The sequence below is a fragment of the Lactuca saligna genome, chromosome 4 (genome assembly GCF_052625555.1).
Source record: "Lactuca saligna cultivar CGN05327 chromosome 4, ASM5262555v1, whole genome shotgun sequence".
Taxonomy (NCBI): Eukaryota; Viridiplantae; Streptophyta; class Magnoliopsida; order Asterales; family Asteraceae; genus Lactuca; species Lactuca saligna.
Genome location: NC_136420.1, coordinates 288,919,459 through 288,938,861, shown reverse-complemented (window position 1 = coordinate 288,938,861; position 19,403 = coordinate 288,919,459). Strand labels below are relative to the sequence as shown.

The 19,403-nt window shown below is 35.6% G+C and overlaps 1 protein-coding gene across 2 annotated transcripts; it reads left to right on the top strand.

Annotated features, from left to right (window-relative positions):
• The first annotated feature begins 1,082 nt into the window (after positions 1–1,082).
• LOC145039190 (protein DETOXIFICATION 14-like) lies at positions 1,083–14,389 on the top strand. Of its 2 annotated transcripts, XM_078987291.1 has the most exons (7): positions 1,083–1,384; positions 12,598–13,142; positions 13,223–13,309; positions 13,408–13,464; positions 13,543–13,781; positions 13,857–14,062; positions 14,156–14,389. In XM_078987291.1, the coding sequence occupies exons 1-7, from the start codon at positions 1,151–1,153 to the stop codon at positions 14,207–14,209; spliced, it is 1,422 nt and encodes a 473-aa protein (XP_078843417.1). In that variant the 5' UTR covers positions 1,083–1,150; the 3' UTR covers positions 14,210–14,389. The 2 variants fall into 2 exon arrangements, with proteins under 2 accessions (XP_078843417.1, XP_078843418.1); XM_078987292.1 differs by lacking the exon at positions 14,156–14,389 and having other exon boundaries at positions 13,408–13,459; positions 13,857–13,954.
• The last annotated feature ends 5,014 nt before the right edge of the window (positions 14,390–19,403 follow it).

Here is a 19,403-nt window from a genome sequence, read left to right as displayed (position 1 = left end):
TGTCAAACTAATCTAATGCTTTAGCGGTTCAACAACGAGCTCAAGAACGAGAAATCAAATCACGATCGAGAGAGAGAGAAAAGTGTGAGTTGAAAAGTGAGATTTTGGGCCCTATTTATAGGCTAATTTACCATACGCAGAGCTGGACACGTCGCATCCAAGTGGCACTCCCTAAGCCTGTCATGTGTCCCTCATCTGCTAACTCGTCTCCCATGAGCATGACACATAGACACACCACGTACGCCTAGAACACGATTCGTGCATATATATGGCAAATTTCAACCTTATCTTCATTTGGTCATAACTTTCACATACAAACTTCGCTTTTGACATTTTTTTATACACATAATCGTTTCTAGGTGAATTACAACTTCCCTTTAGATTACATTTGCTAAAATGTAATATATTTTCACTTTCAATTTTATAAACAAACGTTTATACTCTATTATCTTTAAAAGTGAAAACGAGCTGTTACAGTTTACCATGGTCTGACATTTTAAATCTTAGATTAAACATGTGGTGAAGAAATCACAATTTAAAAATTGTTGGTTGACGTTGTTGCTGAACGTTGGGTCCTACACAAGGTTGTTTGTTCTTGTTGGCTTTGGTGCAATGAACTTGAGGTGGGTTATGGTATCGCCGGAGACTATGGTTGGGCAAAGGACGTCGATTTCGAGTAAGATGGTGTTACTGGTTGAGAGGAGAAGAACGACAGATGATGGTTTGATGGTTCGGTTGTTTAGGGTAAAAGGGAGAAGATGATTGGAAATCTCTTTAGAAGGTAACCATGGGTTTATTTTATTTTATTTTCTAATTACATTAAAAATAATAATTAAATAACATAAAAAAATAACTAACACAAAATAATCTTTTTATATTTGGTGGGTACTAACGTAAAAAATATACTATTAAAATTGTCGGCATTAATAAAAAAAAATTGTAGACTAAAAACCATCGCTTCTAATTTACTCAAATATATATAAGCATTTTATTTGGCATGAATCCAGAATCCATTTGACCTGGCCTCGAACTCTACTTAGTCTGACTACGTGTGATTTGGGTTTGAACTCAGTTGACTTAATTACAAATATAAACAGCATACATCTCGACCCTTCATATCATTCTGACACAAAAAGGAAAGAGAGTGATCATGGAGGAAGGGCTGTTGTCGACTGCAAAGCAACCACGTCGGAGATGGAAGGTTATATTGGCCGAGGAGGTGAAGAAAACGTCTTACATCGCCTTGCCAATGGTGGTGGTGACGCTGTCGCAAAACCTTCTGCGGGTGGCCTCCATGTCAATGGTTGGTCATCTTGGTGAACTTGAACTCGCCGGCACCGCCGTTGCTACTTCCCTCACAAACGTCACTGGCTTCAGCCTCCTTGTAAGTCCTAATGCCTCATTTCCTTAAAAGAATCTAAAAAACTATACTAAAAACGATTTTTTTTTTCTTTCTTTCCCGCTCTTGTTCGTTGGCGCGTTTGATAAATATATGAAATGCGATCTTAATTTATAAGCTTTAAGTTACTAAGAATTAAGATTAAGTTTCAGCAACTTACACAACTCTTCAGTTTAATGTTGAAATAAAGTAAGGAAACTAAAAAAAGATAAGTTGAATCTTTCGAGGTCCAATTGTATTTAATAGATGTGGAAAACTAATAAATATCCTACAAATAATTGATGGTATTGATATATAATCATTAATTAATTATTACTAGCATTTATTAGAGCTGACTTCACTATACCAAAATATATAAAAGAAAAAATTAGAAAAAAAAAAACAATATTAACATGTATATTATCGACGACATACTATAAATGTTTTGAACTTGCTTAGGATCGCCTCTTGGATAATAAATCTTGAACTAACAATACATTAAACATGTAAGATTTTGAATCATATTCATTCCATATAAAATTTTATATCTCAAATTCTCAACTACTAATGGTGTTGAATCATGAAACGAAAAATATTTTTTTAAGAACGTAAAACTTTAGTACGTATTCACTGAACAAATAATAATTAGAGTAAATTACACAAATGGTCCCTAGGTTTGGGTTAATTTACACGTTTGGTCTCTAACTTAATTTTTTAACTCGGAAGATCCCTACTGTTTGCTTTTGTTACACGTTTGGTCCTTACTGTTTGTTTTTATCATGCGTTTGGTTCCTGTCTTACCTAAAAATACTATTATTTAAATAGAAAAAATTAGTCGGAGAGGTAAAATATGGTGAATGGGGTGGGGTTGGGGGTGTGTTTATTTAAATAAATTACAAAAATCAAAAGCAAAATAGTCTTTTTAGGTAAGACAGGGACCAAGAGCGTAACAAAAACAAACAGTAGGGACCTTCCGAGTTAAAAAAATAAGTTAGGGATCAAACGCGTAAATTACACTAAACCATAGGGACCATTCGTGTAATTTACTCTAATAATTATGGGAAAATTTTAGAAAAAAGAATCACACTTAAATAGTTTTGATCGGTCCAAAACGGATTCGGTTATAGCAACAAGCCACATTTGATACATTTGTTGGTATGTTTGTTGATTTATCAAGCTACTCGAGTACTTGTTATACTTATACTCCGTATCTTATAATCCAATACTTTAGAATCACATCACTCCCCACCTAATACTCGAGTACTTGTTATATTTATACTACATATTTCATAATCAACTACTTTAGAATCACATCACTCCCAACGTACCTTTCTAATTTATTCTAATAAATGAATTTTTTATTTCCACTTGTCACTTTCATTTAATTTACCAAATATCACTTTGTTGTAATTTTGAGTTAATTTTTTTCATATGTTATTTTGTAAGTTTTTCTATTTTATTAAATTTCACATAGTATTTTAATGTAATAATTACAATAAATATAATAATAATTGAATATCAATTTTATTAATGAACTTATCTTTTAATTTCAAAATTCTCATAATTAAAGCTTATTAATTTTATTTTGTTTATTTATTTAGATTTAAAGGATAAAAAAATTTTCCATTATAATAATTCATTATTTTTATTTATTTATTATAAATTCAAAGTTTTCAAATATTTTGACTTTTATATTAATTTTTTTTTAAATTAACTAATTTAATACACGAGTCTTACAACTAGTCTATATTATACATTTGTTAGCCCAAACATTTTTATCCGCATTTGTTACTATTTTTTAGATTTATTTTTTATTTAAATTTATTCCTTGGTAAGTCATCAATAAGTATTTTAAAATGTAATAGCTTAAAATGGATAAGATGCTAAATGCAAGAGTTGAACTCGTGACTTCTTCTTAAGGGGCGGGGCGTGTTAGCCGGTGAGCCAAGTGATCTCTTTATTATTGCATAAAAACCTATTAAATTGTGGCATACTATCATAATTCGAATCAACAAGTTCCTTATTAATATAATAAATATATTTTATCAAAGTACAATATCCTAATAAAAATTAATTTGAAGGTATTTGTTTTAATAAGAAACTATGAAAATACAAAGCTATAATAACGAAAAAAAGAACATTCAATGTTATTTTTTGCATTTAACCCTTAAAACTCTATTGACATCTCATTTATTTGGTTTCTCAACAAATATGTCATTAGAGATAGCCAATTGTTTCTTATATGAGTTACAACTTATTAACAATTTTAATTGACTCAAAGAATAGCATGTCCCATTGTTTATTAGATGAATTGGATTTGAGACTTATACCAAGTCTTTTTTTCCTTCATTTTAGAATACATTAATACATCAAATACATCAAACACTTATAATACAAATTAGAGAGTCATTGATGTACGAGAAACACTTATAATACAAATTAGAGAGTCATTGATGTACGAGCTAACATGTCATGCCCTTCAAGGAGAAGCGACAATTTTGACTCTTGTCTTCTAACTTCTTTTGGTTTTTCATTTTAAGCAAATACATTTTAAAATACCAACCCATGATTGGTTAAGGGAAAAATGATTTTTTTTTTCTAAAAATAATAGAAAATAGGGATAAAAATGTTGGAGCTAAATGTAAACTTATACATAAAATTTTGGGGTAAATGATGAAAAGATATTTCATGTCAGCCAAACCGACACATCATTATGACCTATTGGTGACCGAACAAGGGACCAACCATAAACAGTTTTCCAAAATATAATGACACACAAGGAACAAGAAAAAAGTTGGGGTGAAGACCGATACATAGGGGAGGGTTCAATAGAAAACACATGTAACATCCCAAAAATAAAGTAAAAGTTTTTCATTTCACAACCATAATTTGTAACAACCCAAATTTTACAAAGAAATTTTTTATTTTTAGCAAGTCAACCCTTTTTCATAAAACATAAAGATTTCAATAATCGCTTCCAAAACCATCAACATTACAACATTATTATTTTCAAAACATCAGAGTGTCCCCCAAATAGTATCGAAAAAGAAAGATAGAGTGCACGCCGTATCATCATGTCTTGCTTTTACCCTTGGACTCCAATGTACCCGAAACAAATCCACAAACGGTAAGCTGAAAGCTTAGTAAGTCCCCCGGAGCATACCCCACACAAACTATAAAGCTACCTCTACCACATATCACATGTCAATTAGCTATAAAAGCTATCTCTACCATTGACACATATCAATTAGCTATACAAGCTATCTCTACCGTTAGCCAGAAAGACTATCTCTACCATTAGCCATAAGACTATCACTACCATAAATCATAAGGTTGTCTCTACCATTAGCCATAAAGGCTATCTCTACCGCATATCATGCATACATACATATCACACACCTCTACATAACAAGTATACCAACTATCATAAAATAGGTCGGTCTTGGTGCCTTAGACCCATTGGTATTGTAGGAAGACTCACCTCTCAAAATTTGAACTGATAAGTTGAAGTTAAGTATATCCCATATGCTGCTCCTTCTCAACTGTCCATATTCGATGAATAATAACTCAACATAATCCTAAGAATACTCCCGGGATCAACCTTGGTCAAAGTTAAAGTCTATAGTCAAGGTCAACAGTCCATATTGACCTTGACTTGTTGATTAAATTCGCTCACTCGTCGGGTTCCCTGCTTAACTCATCGACTCGCCGAGTCACTCAAGGGACTTGTCGAGTTCCTTTGGTGTTTACGGCGGTAAACCACTAACCGTACACTCCTGACCGTAAACCCTTGGCCGTACACCTTGGCCGTGAACCCTCTCGACTCGCCGAGTTACCAGAGGCACCCGACGAGTTCTCACGTAATCAATTATTTTCAGTGGGATTTAAGGTTTCAAACTTCAGATCCATACTCTCCAAGTGAAGATATCACATAAAGTTGCAAACTTTACGTGCATGCATAGCCTCACAAGGGCATAACACTAAAACTAACATTCAAACAAGGTTCTTATGCATGGAGAGGGAATAAGCTTAATGAAAGATGCAACTTTATGATGTTTGGGGCCTAAAAAGGTCCAGATCTGGAACCATATCCTTGTGATAGGTCCAGATCTAAGCTTACTTCCATTTCCTCAAGGCTGGTCACAACTCTCAAATAGAATTTATGCTTAAGGTAACATATTCATACCTCAAATCAATGCCCAAGACGAGCTAGATGCTAGATCCAATGTTTTCCCTTTGATACTTCTTATTCAAGCTTGGAATCCTCCACAAATCTCAACGTTACGCTCCTAATTGGTCTTACTTCACTCACAAGAGGGTGTACGGCCGTGAACGTTCTTCTGAGGTGCTAAGGGAGGCTATTGGGGTGGATAATGATGTTTATATAGGGGGCAAACTCCAAAATTAGAGTTTTCTTTAAACAGGTCGGACTCGCTGAGTCGACCCTTCTGACTCGCCGAGTCACCTTCGTCCCGTGTTCCAGATACCCAACTCTACTCGACAAGTTGGTCCTCCAACCCGGCGAGTCCATGCATGAACCTCTCCAAATTGCCAACTTTCCAGCCAATACCTGAACTAGTCTTCGTCCTTAAAGTCTACTGACACAAATATATCGGGGCAATGCTTACATATCTCCTCTTCCGGTTCCCAAGTCCATTCGGAGCCCTTCCAATGTTGCCTTTGCACTTTACTAATCTTACTTCCTTATTTCGAAGAGCTTTTGTCTTCCTATCCAAGATGGAAACGGGCTTCTCGATGTAGTTCAAGCTCTCATCCACCTAGATATCACCCAATGAGACAACCGCAGCCTCATCTGTGACACACTTCCAAAGTTGCGACACATGGAATGTGTTGTGAATTTGGCAAAGCTCCTCTGGCAGATTCAAGCGATATGCCACTCTGCTTACCTGGGTCGTGATCCTGAATGGGCCTATACATCGAGGCCCCAGCTTGCCTCTCTTCCGAAACTTGATGACCCCTTTCTAGGGCGACACTTTCAGCAACACGAAATCCTCCACCTGAAACTTAAGATCTGATCGCCGTCGGTCGGCATAGCTTTTCTGACAGCTCTGCGCGACCAACAACTGATCGTGCACCTGCTGAATCAACCCAGTAGCCTTGAGCACTACTTCAGTGCTTCCCATGAACCGGTGTCCAACCTCATCCTAACAAACCGGGGTGCTACACCTTCGACCATATAACATCTCAAACGGAGCTCGCGGAATGATATTGTTATTGTATGAAAACTATGCAGTGGGAGATACATATCCCAACTTCCTCCAAAATCCAACACGTATGCCTGTAACATATCCTATAGTGTTTGTATAATCCTATTGCCCTGACTGTCGGTCTGGGGGTGGTATGTCGTACTAAAATGTAGTTGAGTGCCCAACTCCTCGTGGAATTTCTTTTAGAATCTAGATGTAAACCGGACATCGCAGTCAGAAACTACCTACACAAGCACCCCGTGTCTAGCCACCACCTCATGCACATAGATATCTGCCAATTTCTCTATGGATATACTTTCGGATATCAGAATGAAATGGGCCTTCTTCGTCAATCTATCCACAATCACCCATATGGCATCCAGACCCCTCGATGTCCTTGGAAACTCCATAATCAAGTCCATTGTGATCTCCTACCACTTCCACATAGAATGGGTAGCGGTTGGACCTTACCATGAGGCCGCTGATGCTCGGCCTTGACCTTCCTGCAAGTCAAGCACTGCTCTACAAACCAAGCAATTTCTCGCTTCATGCATGGCCACTAGTAACTCAACCTTAAGTCCCTATACATTTTCGTAGCCCCTGGATGAATAGAGAACTTGGACTTATGCGCTTCCTCCAATATCTTTTGTCTCACTCCCTCTATCGTCTGTACCCACACGCGGCCACACTGCGTCAATAGGCCTCGACTATCCTTAACAAACAAAGGATACTGTCCTCGAATCTTCTCCACCTTCCAATTCTCTTTCTTCACCCCTCAACCTGGGCCTCTTTGATCATTTCCAACAATGGGGAGATCACCATCATCCTCAAACATACACCCCCGATCAGGGAACCTGCCATCTTACGCCTCAAGGCATCGGCCACCACGTTGTCCTTCCCTGGGTGGTATAGTATCTCACAATCATAGTCTTTTAGCATGCCCAACCACTTTCTTTGTCGCATGTTGAGGTTTTGTTGATCCATCAAATACTTCAGGCTCTTGTGGTCGGTGTAAATGGTACATCGCACTCCATACAAGTAATGCCTCCAGATCTTGAAGGCAAACACTACTACCCCCGGTTCCAGATCATGAGTGGGGTAATTCGCCTCACGTGGCTTCAACTGTTGCGAGGCATATGCTACCACGTGCCCTCTCTGCATCAGTACTGCTCCCTTCGGTAGCACAAGGATTGGGGCCTCACACAGTCTCTGTCTCAAGGTTTCGAAGGCAACCTGTTGATCCGTACCCCACCGAAAAGTTACATCTTTCTTAGTCAGATAGGTCAATGGCACAACAACCTTGAAGAAATCCTGGATAAATATTCAGTAATACCCCGCTAAACCCAAGAAGCTATGAATCTCCGATGCATTCCTTGGTACTTCCCACCGCATGACAGCCTCAACCTTGGCTGGATCAACTGAAATACCCTCCTGGTTGATAATATGCCCTAAGAATTGTAGCTCTCGCAGCCAGAAATCACACTTGGAGAACTTGGCATACAACTTCTTCGCCCTTAAGGTCTCCAGCACCTCCCTTAAATGTTGTTCGTGCTGCTCCCTGGTCTTAGAATAGACCAGGATATCATCAATAAAAATGATCACCGAACGATCCAGCATCGCTCTACACACCCTATTCATTAGGTCCATGAACATTGTTGGGGCATTGGTAAGTCCTAACGGCATCAATACAAACTCATAATTCCCATACCGAGTCTTGAAAGTCGTCTTCGGGATATCCTCATCCCGAATCCTCATCTGATGGTATCCCAACCGAAGATCAATCTTGGAAAACCAGGATGCACCCTGCAGCTGATCGAACAAATCATCAATCCATGGAAACGGGTAACGGTTCTTCACCGTTAGCTTGTTTAGCACCCTATAATCGATGCACATCCTACGGGATCCATCCTTCTTTTTCACGAAAAGGATCGGTGCTCCGAACGGGGAACTGCTTGGACGAATGAACCCCTGGTCTAACAGCTCCTGAATCTGTGTAGATAACTCTTGCATCTCAGGTGGTGCCAACCGATATGGTGCCTTTGCTATTGGAACGACACCCGACACCAAATCGATGCGAAATTCCACTTGCCTTTCCCGTGGCACTCCTGGTGGATCTTTGGGGAGAACATCCTGAAAATCCAAAAACAACCGACACACTGCCTACATCCTTCGTGTTCTCTATTCTTGTATCCGAGATATAATCCAGAAATCCCAAACAACCTTGCTGCAGGAACCTCCTAGCCCTCGCAGTCGAACAGAGGGTCGGCCTTTGCGATGCCCTATCACCATGTATCACTAGTGATCCCCCACAGGGGTTCTAACCCCCACAAACTGATGCTCACAGTCAATCATGGCCCCGTTGGCCCCCAACCAGTCCATTCTGATACTCACTTTCAGCCCCCGCAACGGTATCGAGCCTAAATCAACACAATACCTTTCACAGTGCACATTCAGGACATAGTCCTGATACACCCTCATAGCACTAACGGTGCGACATCCGCAATCTCCACCTCAAGCGGGGAATCTAAAGTTCCCGGCACTTCCCGGAACTTCTTGATAAGCGCAAGAGATATGAACGATCGTGTTACACCTAGATCAAACATGACATGAGCAGACATACCATTGACCAAAAAGGTCCCTACACAAGCATATAATACGCATAAGCGAAACAGTTACCTAGAGCAGGGAAGAATAATTACGTACCAGCCACTAGATCCGGCGCTGTGCGTGACTCTTCGGTAGTCAGTTGGAATGCACAGTTCTTCACTTCAGGAGCTTCCGCCTTAGCAGGGCGACCATCGGTAATCCTCAGTGTACATCGGTATGAAATGGGACTGGAGGCTGATTAAGGAATGAGTCTTGGGGAGTTTAGGATGTTTATATAGGGTCCAAACAACTTAGGATTTGGGCATCAGCTACATACACCCAGTGTACATTGAGTACACACAATGTACTAGGCTGCCCAATGTGTTTTATCTTTAAGGACCAAAGGAGTACTTTTGCAAACAATTTTCATAATAAGAGCATAAATGGAAAGTTACCACCGTAGAAATCCTTGAAAACCAGTAGAAATACATAAAAAAAATGCTTTGATATACACACACACACACACACACACATATATATATATATATATATATATATATATATATATATACACACACACACACACACATACACACACACATAAATTCGTTGAAAACAAAATTAGAAAAAAAAATCATTATTAATTCATTTTCCAATATATATATATATATATATATATATATATATATATATATATATATATATATAGGCTTAGATTATTTTTTTTACTAACTATTATGTGCCAGAATGCACAAATCTAGACAACAAGATGGAATAGAATCAAAGATCTTGATATGAGGGTCTATGATATTATAATAGGATAACATGTACCATATAATCACACAAATTTCAGCATAAGGGCATTTGACTCAATTAATCTATATTAAAAAAGGAAATTTTTGGATTTTTAGAAATAATTAATTCCTTTAATTTTAAAAATCTGAATATTTTAAATTAATTTAGATTTAATTAAAATGTAATTTTTAATAATAACCGATTTTATTCTGTCAGAATGAAAACAAATCTACCATAAGCTAGTAAATATATATATATATATATATATATATATATATATATATATATATATATATATATATATTAAAATTATTCTTGTAGAATATAGTTACATTCTATATATTTTTTAAAATTTAATGCTTAAAGACTTATATAACATATTATCAAGAATAACATTTTCTAAAGAGTACAAATTTTATTCTTTCAGAATCACTAATTACATTAATTTGTAAAAAATAAGACTATAAACAGTTATTACATTCATTCTAAAAAAAATATATAACTAATAATGGTTTAAGAATTACTTATTCGTAAACAATAAATGGTTAAAAAGGAAAAATAAAAAACATTAAAATCTAACAAAAAGACTAATCTATTCTGAAAGAATATTATTATGAAGAAACACTTTATATATTGTCGCAGAATATATTCTGGTAGAATACACTCTCGTTTTCCATGTTATCTTCCGTTTCCACATTAATATCAACCTCTTCAAAACATAAATCCACAAAGAAAACATAATCAACTTTCGAATATTAAAAAATTTAGTGCATTCTAAGAGAATAAAGACAATAAATTCTGATAGAATGTAGTACAAACTATATATTCTGACAGAATGTATTAGACATTAAAGAAATGTAATTTATTTTTAATAGAATGTAATCCTAAAACTGCAATGAAAAAAGATGAAGTCTTATAGCGATTTCATCGAACATTTAGAGGGCAGAAAAATTATGCAAAATCTCAAGATATACATATAATTATGAACAATTATATTCAGTGAGACTAAAAAACAAAGTCCGTGGAAAACTAATTTATATCCTACGAATATAAGATCATTGATAGTAATTCATAATTAATCATATGAACTAACAAGTAAGTAACACATTGTATATTTATATAAATGAAGCTAAAACATATATTATAGTTTTTTCATAGAATAGAAAGAATGAAAATGTTCTTAATTAATTAATCATAAATGAATTGATATAGTAAAAAAAAATTATACGTAGCTATAAATATATCATGTGAATGAAGTAATCCTTCAAAACATGGTCCCATTATAATACACATCTGATTCTTCAATCATACATTTTTGAAAAAATAAAACAAAAGAAAAGGTTTAAACATATACAATGAAACAAATAGCTTAGCCTATGCCAGCGTGGGTGGCTAAAAAATCACAATCATCACATATATATACAAATGTTTATAGGTAACCAATGCATCTAAACCTTCTAGAAAAATCTAAGTTGACCGACTTTAGTGTGATTTAACATCTTTTTAGAATTCAACTGTTATATGGTTTGTTACGATGTGTATGTGATAACTACAGTTTCTGTACCAAGTTTGGCAAGTGCACCATTAAAGTCTACAAATAAAGAAATCGGCACCAAGCAATAAGTAAAACCACATACGAATATAACGAAAATATAAGAGATTCATGAATGAAGAAAAAAAAAAAACAAATGATATAGTAAGAAAAACCTTCAATTCCTTTTTTGCTTTGCAAGCATCAAATCACCTACTATTTTTAGCTTTTCAAGGATTGATTCAAAGGATATTTTTCATAGATGATTGCTATCATCGTCTCAGTGGGATGCGATGGATATTATGTTGGTCCCTTCTTTCTGTCATCATCGAGGATGTGTGAAGGTTTGAGGCAATGATAAATGCAACATAGAGGCCGACGGAATGATGTACTGTGTGAATGTTAGGAGCAATTGTAGGGTTTTTTCTATAGGTTTTGATTTTCACATCCCATATTTAAAGGGATAATAAATATACTAATTATCCTCATAATTAAATATGCAAAGATTACTATAATACTTTTAAATGATTTATTATTTTCTGAATTTTCATTGGTGCATACAAGCACACAATAGTTGTTAGAAACATTTGAACCTACCTCTCACTCACATACACATACACACACACACTCTCTCTCTCTCTCTCTCTCTATATATATATATATATATATACCTGAAAAAAATTTAAAGTTTTTTTTATTTAAATGTTTTTATACATGTATTCCTTATATTTACAAGTAGTTTTCTTATTTAAATCTTTATTTAAATGTTTTTTATTTAAATAAATCATATATATATATATATATATATATATATATATGTAAAAGAATTTATTTAATAATATTAATAAATTTAAATTTAAAAAATAATATGTTTATTTATTTATAATAATAATAATAATAATAATAATAATAATAATAATAATAATAATAACAACAACAACAATATCAATAAAAATAAAAAGTTTTTTCTAGAAAAATCTCAATATTTTATAACAATTTAAAACATAATTCTAAGATAATTTGTTACGGGATTTAAATAGGTAGAAAAATATTATTTTTATATAATATTATATCAATTTTAATTCCTCAAAATTTTATAGTTTGGAATGTCAAGTGCCCTTGAAACTTTATGCGGACAAGCGTACGGAGCTAAGCAGTATGAGAGGGTTGGTACCTACACATATGGCGCCATAATTTCACTCATTTTCATCTGTTTCCCCATTTCCATTTTGTGGATTTACATCGACAAACTCCTAATCCTTTTGGGCCAAGACCCTTCAATTTCAATCGAAGCACGTAAGTTCTCAGTGTGGCTAATCCCTTCGCTTTTCCCCTATGCCATACTCCAATCGATCACTCGCTACCTTCAGTCACAAAGTCTCATCTTTCCGATGCTATGGAGCTCAGTTGTTGTACTTGTTCTTCACGTACCCGTATGTTGGGTTCTAGTGTTTCAGCTCGGACTTGGGACAGCTGGAGCCGCGTTAGCCATTGGAACTTCATATACTTTGAATGCGATTCTTCTCGGGCTTTACTTGTGTTATTCGAAATCATGCGAAAAGACTCGTGTAACGTGCTCAGGAGATGTTTTTTCAAGTATCAAGGAGTTCTTTCGCTTTGCCATTCCATCTGCTGTCATGATTTGGTAAAACCTCGAAGAACCTTCAAAAATCTGTAACATTTAGACCATTTACAAGATGTAATTCATGGATTTTTTTTTTGTAGTCTTGAATGGTGGTCATATGAGATTGTGATTTTGCTATCTGGGTTGTTGCCAAATCCTCAATTAGAGACTTCAGTGCTTTCAATTTGGTAATCTTCGTTCAATCTTCCTTACAAACTTATGGAACTTATGATTTTTGAACATTTCATACAAATTTAACATCTCTCGTATCATCTTTTTGTAACAGCCTAACCATTAGCACCATACACTACTTCATACCTTACTCATTCGGAGCTGCTGTAAGGTTTGCACTTAACCTCTTCCACGTTTGCCAAAGTGAACATGCATCCAATTCCCAGACTAAAATGCTAATCTTTTTCAGCACACGAGTATCCAACGAGCTAGGAGCTGGGAACCCAGAGGCTGCAAAAACCGCTCTCATGGCTGCATCAGGTCTTGGAGCAGTGGAAGCAATCATCGCCATAACCACTCTCCTATGCTCACGTTCTATTCTGGGTTATGCATTTGGTACAGAGAGAGAACTAGTCGACTATGTGCAAGATATCACCTTTCTTCTTTGTTTCACCATATTTACAGACACAGTACAAGCAATTCTTTCAGGTAAGCTTAAACCCTAACAAAAGCTATTGAGATTTGGTCTTCAAAATGATAATGAAAGTTGCTTCTTGTAAACAGGAGTTGCTAGAGGGAGTGGTTGGCAACATATTGGGGCTTACATTAATCTTGGATCGTATTATCTTGCTGGAATCCCAATGGCTCTAGTTCTTGGTTTTGTGTTTAATCTAAAAGGGGAAGGATTGTGGAGTGGATTAATTGTTGGATCAATGGTGCAATGTGTTCTACTTACTCTTGTGACATCTTTTACGAGTTGGGAAAAGCAGGTTATTGATTCAACCCATAAAGTTCTTTTGATTTTAGAAGTTTGCTAAGGTATGAACTGATAAATTTCAATGATCTTTGTGTGTATTTATCAGGTGACAAAGGCGACGGAACGGATTTTGGATGAGGCGAGTAATGATGAGGAATGATACTTCAAGAAAATGGGTACTCAAGATACACTTGACTTATCAAATTCTATTTTTGTTTATGATGTTTAAAAATATTCTTGAAGAAATGAAAATGGAAACATAAAATGAGGATAAATTTGTGAAAAGTTAGAACTTAATTCTTATGTATAAAATTGTTCTTTATTGAGTAAATTACTGAAATCGTCCCTGTGATTTGGTTAAAATTGCACGATTGGTTCCTAACTTTTCTTTTGCACTCGGATGGTCCCTATGGTTTGATTTTGTTGCTTTTTTCGTCCCTTACATCCATAAAATAGGGACCAAACATGCAATTTTGACTAAACCATAGGGACGAAAAACGCAATAAAGTCAAACCATAGGGACCATCCGAGTCCAAAATAAAAGTTAGGGACCAAAAGTGCAATTTTGATCAAACCATGGGGACGATTTTAGTAATTTACTCTTCTTTATTTTGTGTTATGTATAAAATTGTGTTTTATTTTGAGTTATGTAAAAAGAAAACACCATATATAGTTTGAATGATTAATGTCATGTTCCATTTAAAAGTCATAGTAGTTCTAATAAAACCTAAAGAGATTTGCACATGCTCTCTATCTCGTTTAACATGGTAGCACTAGTCATAAAAGCCTTATAATCTATCGTTACAAACCACATGTTTGCATTGCTTGTCTTGTTTTTCATTGCTTTATAAAAACATAGGATGTCATAACTAATATAAAATATAAGCATAAACAATCCTTACAATATCTTAGACTAACACTATATATCTCCTTGAATCTGTCATTGTGCATGTACCTTTCTACCGATATCTGTGATACAAAGAAGTTGAGTGGGTCAGGTTGAGAAACCTAGTGAGTAAATAGAGATTTCTACCCACAATAATATAGTTAATATGTATATTTATCAAACAAACAATCAACCCAATTATCCATCCTCGTTTCTTCTATATTCATTTCTAAGAACATCTCCTAAAGATATCACCTACATCACATTTCATCGCTAAGGACTTCTCCTAAGGTTCATCGTCTAATCATCGCATTTCATATTTTCATCGCTAAGGTCTTTTCCTAATGTTCACCGCCTATCATCGCATTGATAGTACTGCTTCGGGGATTCCTCTGCAATATAAGTCATTACATCACATGAACACACAATTCGTACATCGCCTGAAATCGTAATTAATCACCTACCACGTTGCAATCCTACTGGTATTCCACTGGATTGTTTAGATGAATCTGTGGTTCTCATCTATACTCTGGTAAATTACTACATTGCAATCATCACAAATGTCGCCAGTAAGGGTCAAGGAATCTCTTAATCATTTTTTTCATTTCTCATATCCCATCTTTCATCTCCCATCTCTCATCACCTATCAGTACCCGATATATATATATATATATATATATATATATATATATATATATATATAAATGCTTATATAATAAAATCGAGTAAAATCATATCATGTTCATCCAACATATATTGCAAATAATAGGCTCACATAGCATTTAATTATCTAAATACTTAATATCTATGTGTAAGATGAAAGTAACTATGCACTTACTTGATAAATGTACATGCCTTTGAATTTAAGTAGAACGTGGCCTTGGTAATTTAGTTTTTCCTTTGACGCGACCTACGTTCGAATATCATTAAGTCTTTGTCTTATATTCCTGGCAACTAATGATAGTCTACATTTCTCACTAATCCTAATGTCTACATCAAGATCTATCAAGTAACAACAACCTGGTAGTATCATATCTGGGGTACATGGTAGTATCATATTGGATGTATGGTCCGTTTGGTTTACATGGTATACTGTTTGGAAATACCACTTTAAACACCCCACTAAATCTAGCCTAAACATCATTCCCGTAAGTAGATTAATCAATATAATGACTTGGAATCACTAATAAATCTTATTTATAGATTCTTAACAAAGACTATGAATATAAATATAAATTACACTAAAATAAAGTTGAGTGTAATTTAACTTACGGAGATTTGCTAGACAAAAATCTGAAAATTATACTGGTAGAACTCCGACCTGCTAGCTACTAGATGTCGGGCTCTCAAGGATCTCAGGGCTTCGCCAAATACTTAAAACTAAGGGGAAATGGGCTCAAGACTGAGAGAAACTCGAGAGAGGATGTTTGGATTGGTGAGGAAATCAAATGAGAGGGCTGAAGTATTTATAGGACAATTGCCTGCCGTGCCCAACCAAGTTTGTGCCATGTCCAAGCTTGGTCGACACTCCTTCCATTCAGAGTGTGACACATGGCGACTTTTGGCTGGTGCTACCACGTAGCTTCCAAAAGATGCATGTCGCGCCTCTATTGCGCGAGGTGCACACGGGAAACCTAATTTTTTTTATCTTCTTCATATGAACTCCGGTTTTGTCGTTCTTTATATCTGCGTGTAGCTATCGTTGAGATCTCCAACGTTTGTTTAGACTCTGTCGACTAATTCTTACTTTATTTTTAAAGCTATGTTTTTATGGGCTTAAACTATTAAAGTTTGTATAAAAATCATAAATCTCTTATACTATGTCTATTCTTGATTGTCTTTATATCGACAGATAGGTATTGAAGAGATCTTCAACTCTCGTTTAGATTGTTTTTCCTAACAATTGATCGATTTCTATTTTAGTTTCTATGTTGTGCACTATTGTGCTGGCATTTCGAAAAATCATAACTTCCTCTCATGAAGTTAGATTTGGATAATCTCTATATTCAAGCTCTCGGTTCAACGACTACTATGACTTTTGTTTAGATTATTTTTCCTAAATAATGTTCTATCAAAAGTGTCAACTTATTGTTGTGATGAATAATTATCGTATTATTCTTTAATCATCTAGCCCCATCTTGAGTGCGGGCATTACAGATATGCATGGCCATCATCCATGCATATAGGCAACACATTCACCATGCATGGAGTGTGTCGCACCCCCAAACCAGAATGGCGGAAACATTCGGGGGTGGATGACTTCACGTAGTATCACAACAATTGAATATTGTAAAGAAAGTAACACAACCATCATATATATAAAATGAAAACGTATATTGTTGCGTTATACATGTTATAAAAAGAATATTACAATATGATGATAAATGTTTAATGATAAAAACATCCTTTGTGTTCCTTCTCCCAAAAGTTGGTAGTTTACCTGTATCATTGATTCCCTGAGAAATACAAGTGGTTTTGAAAAGTGTCAACAATTAAGTTCGTGAGTTCATGAGTGTTTTGAGTTGAAAAGTATATCCCTTTTGGTAGTAAATTGGTAAACGAGGTTTTTAGAAAATCCAATATTTTCTTGTAAAGTGAAAAAGTTTCCAAAGTTGGAATGTGTTACTAACCTTTATAATCAAATGATAACAATAATTTTGTATGAAAATATAATGTAGGAAAACTGCGATGCACATATGAATCTCGTAAATCAATCTTGTTTTATACTTTTTATGTGAGTTTTATAACCATACTAATGACACTGACGGCCTGTAACAACATTCTTCAAGTGTTGCAGTGTTATGACTTTGTCACCCCAGACCTGCCGGTCTAACTATCACTAGTAGTTTAGGTGCGGGATTGTCAATCCCGTATAGATCTATACACAAATATCACGCTCTCCCTCCAAGAGATTATGGTATATAATACAGGACTTGAAATGCATACAAAAATGTACGTTGAAGTTTAAATATCTCACATTACCTAGTATAAGTAGATTTACAATGAAATGACCTTACTTCTTTTGAAAGTGTTTCGTTTTTCAAATTGTATAAAAATGTAGGATTGACTTGCTAACTATACCCATTATAGTTTTTCAGATAGTATGTTCCATTTAGTAGAAATAACTTAGTGATATAATCGCCCTTGTATACATAAGATGTTTGTATCGATATTCGAAGTTAGAAATTGCATTTATGTTTATAAAACGATACTTTTAACGTGTAATGTACTTGTATTCCCCCCCCTAAAACATAAAAAAAAGAATTGAATAGTAGGGGTATGAACTCACTCGTTAAGTTTGAAGAGAGGGACTAGAGTTGAGCAGAGTTTCGATCGCGGATAGTTGCGTCGTCGAGCTCTTCGGGGATCTCTGCAACGTAAATCTTTCGTCGGGGGCTCGAGTGCGGAAACCAAGGCAATGAAATGGTCTCTGGAACAGGGAGAAATGCTGAGAAATTGTGAAGGTGTGCCAAAACTCGAGTTTTATGCCCTCTATTTATAGGGCTGAAAACCCTCGTACGCGGCGCGTACTTCCGGAGTACGCGGGGCGTACTTCGATTACGCGGGGCGTAATAATGCGTCATGGCTTACGACTCCTGGCTAACTAGGCGTAGCTTGGGCGGGCCGATGGGACTCGACTCTGGGTCTAGTACGCGGGGCGTACTCCCAGAGTACGCGGGGCGTAATCCCTGCTTCCAACTTCTAAATTCCGTAACTTTCGCGTACGAGCTCCGTTTTTCGCGTTCTTTATATCCACGCGTAGGTGAGATTATGCTCTACAACTTTCATTTAGACTCCGTCGGCTAGTTTTGACTTTATTTTTAATGATATAATTTTAATAGGCCGGGCCTCCTAAAGTTCGTTAAAATTTCATAGGTTCTTTATTCGACGTCGGTTTTCGTTTGTCTTTTGATTGTTTTATTACCACCGAGGAGATCTTCAAGTTCCGTTTAGGTGGCGATAGCTAAATAACACTCGATCTTTAATCCGAGTTTTTAGCCCTCTACTACTGTTACGAAACTTTGAAAATTCGTAACTTCTTCATTCGAGGTCCAATTTGGGCGATCTTTTTATGCACGCTCATCTTTCAACGAGATCTACGACTTTTGTTTAGATACTTTAAAGCAAAAATATTTTTTTATTGAGATTCCACTTTTTACGTCAAATAATGTTTTAACGTCGTGTCGTAGATATACGAGTGGTTATAATTTCTTCAATATAACTCAGTTTTGAGCGTTCTTTATGTTTTTGGAAACCTGGGCATGATATCTAATATTCGATGCATCCCAACTTAGATACCTGAACACTTTATTTTCGAGGTTAATTTCGTTGTTTTTAGCTTTCGAGTGTTTACAATGCTTTTGGGAAAAATAGGGTTGTCACATCATCCCCCTGTTAGGGGAATTTCGTCCCGAAATTTAATCTAAGATAGATATTACAAATTAGGAAAAAGGTGCAAGTACTTTCG

Excerpts from the sequence above, each read along its gene's own strand:
- LOC145039190 (XM_078987291.1), top strand. The coding sequence starts at position 1,151 with ATGGAGGAAGGGCTGTTGTCGACTGCAAAGCAACCACGTCGGAGATGG. Across the intron at positions 13,465-13,542 it reads TCATTCGGAGCTGCTGTAAG|CACACGAGTATCCAACGAGC; the intron begins GTTTGCACTTAA and ends AATCTTTTTCAG. Across the intron at positions 14,063-14,155 it reads TTACGAGTTGGGAAAAGCAG|GTGACAAAGGCGACGGAACG; the intron begins GTTATTGATTCA and ends TGTATTTATCAG.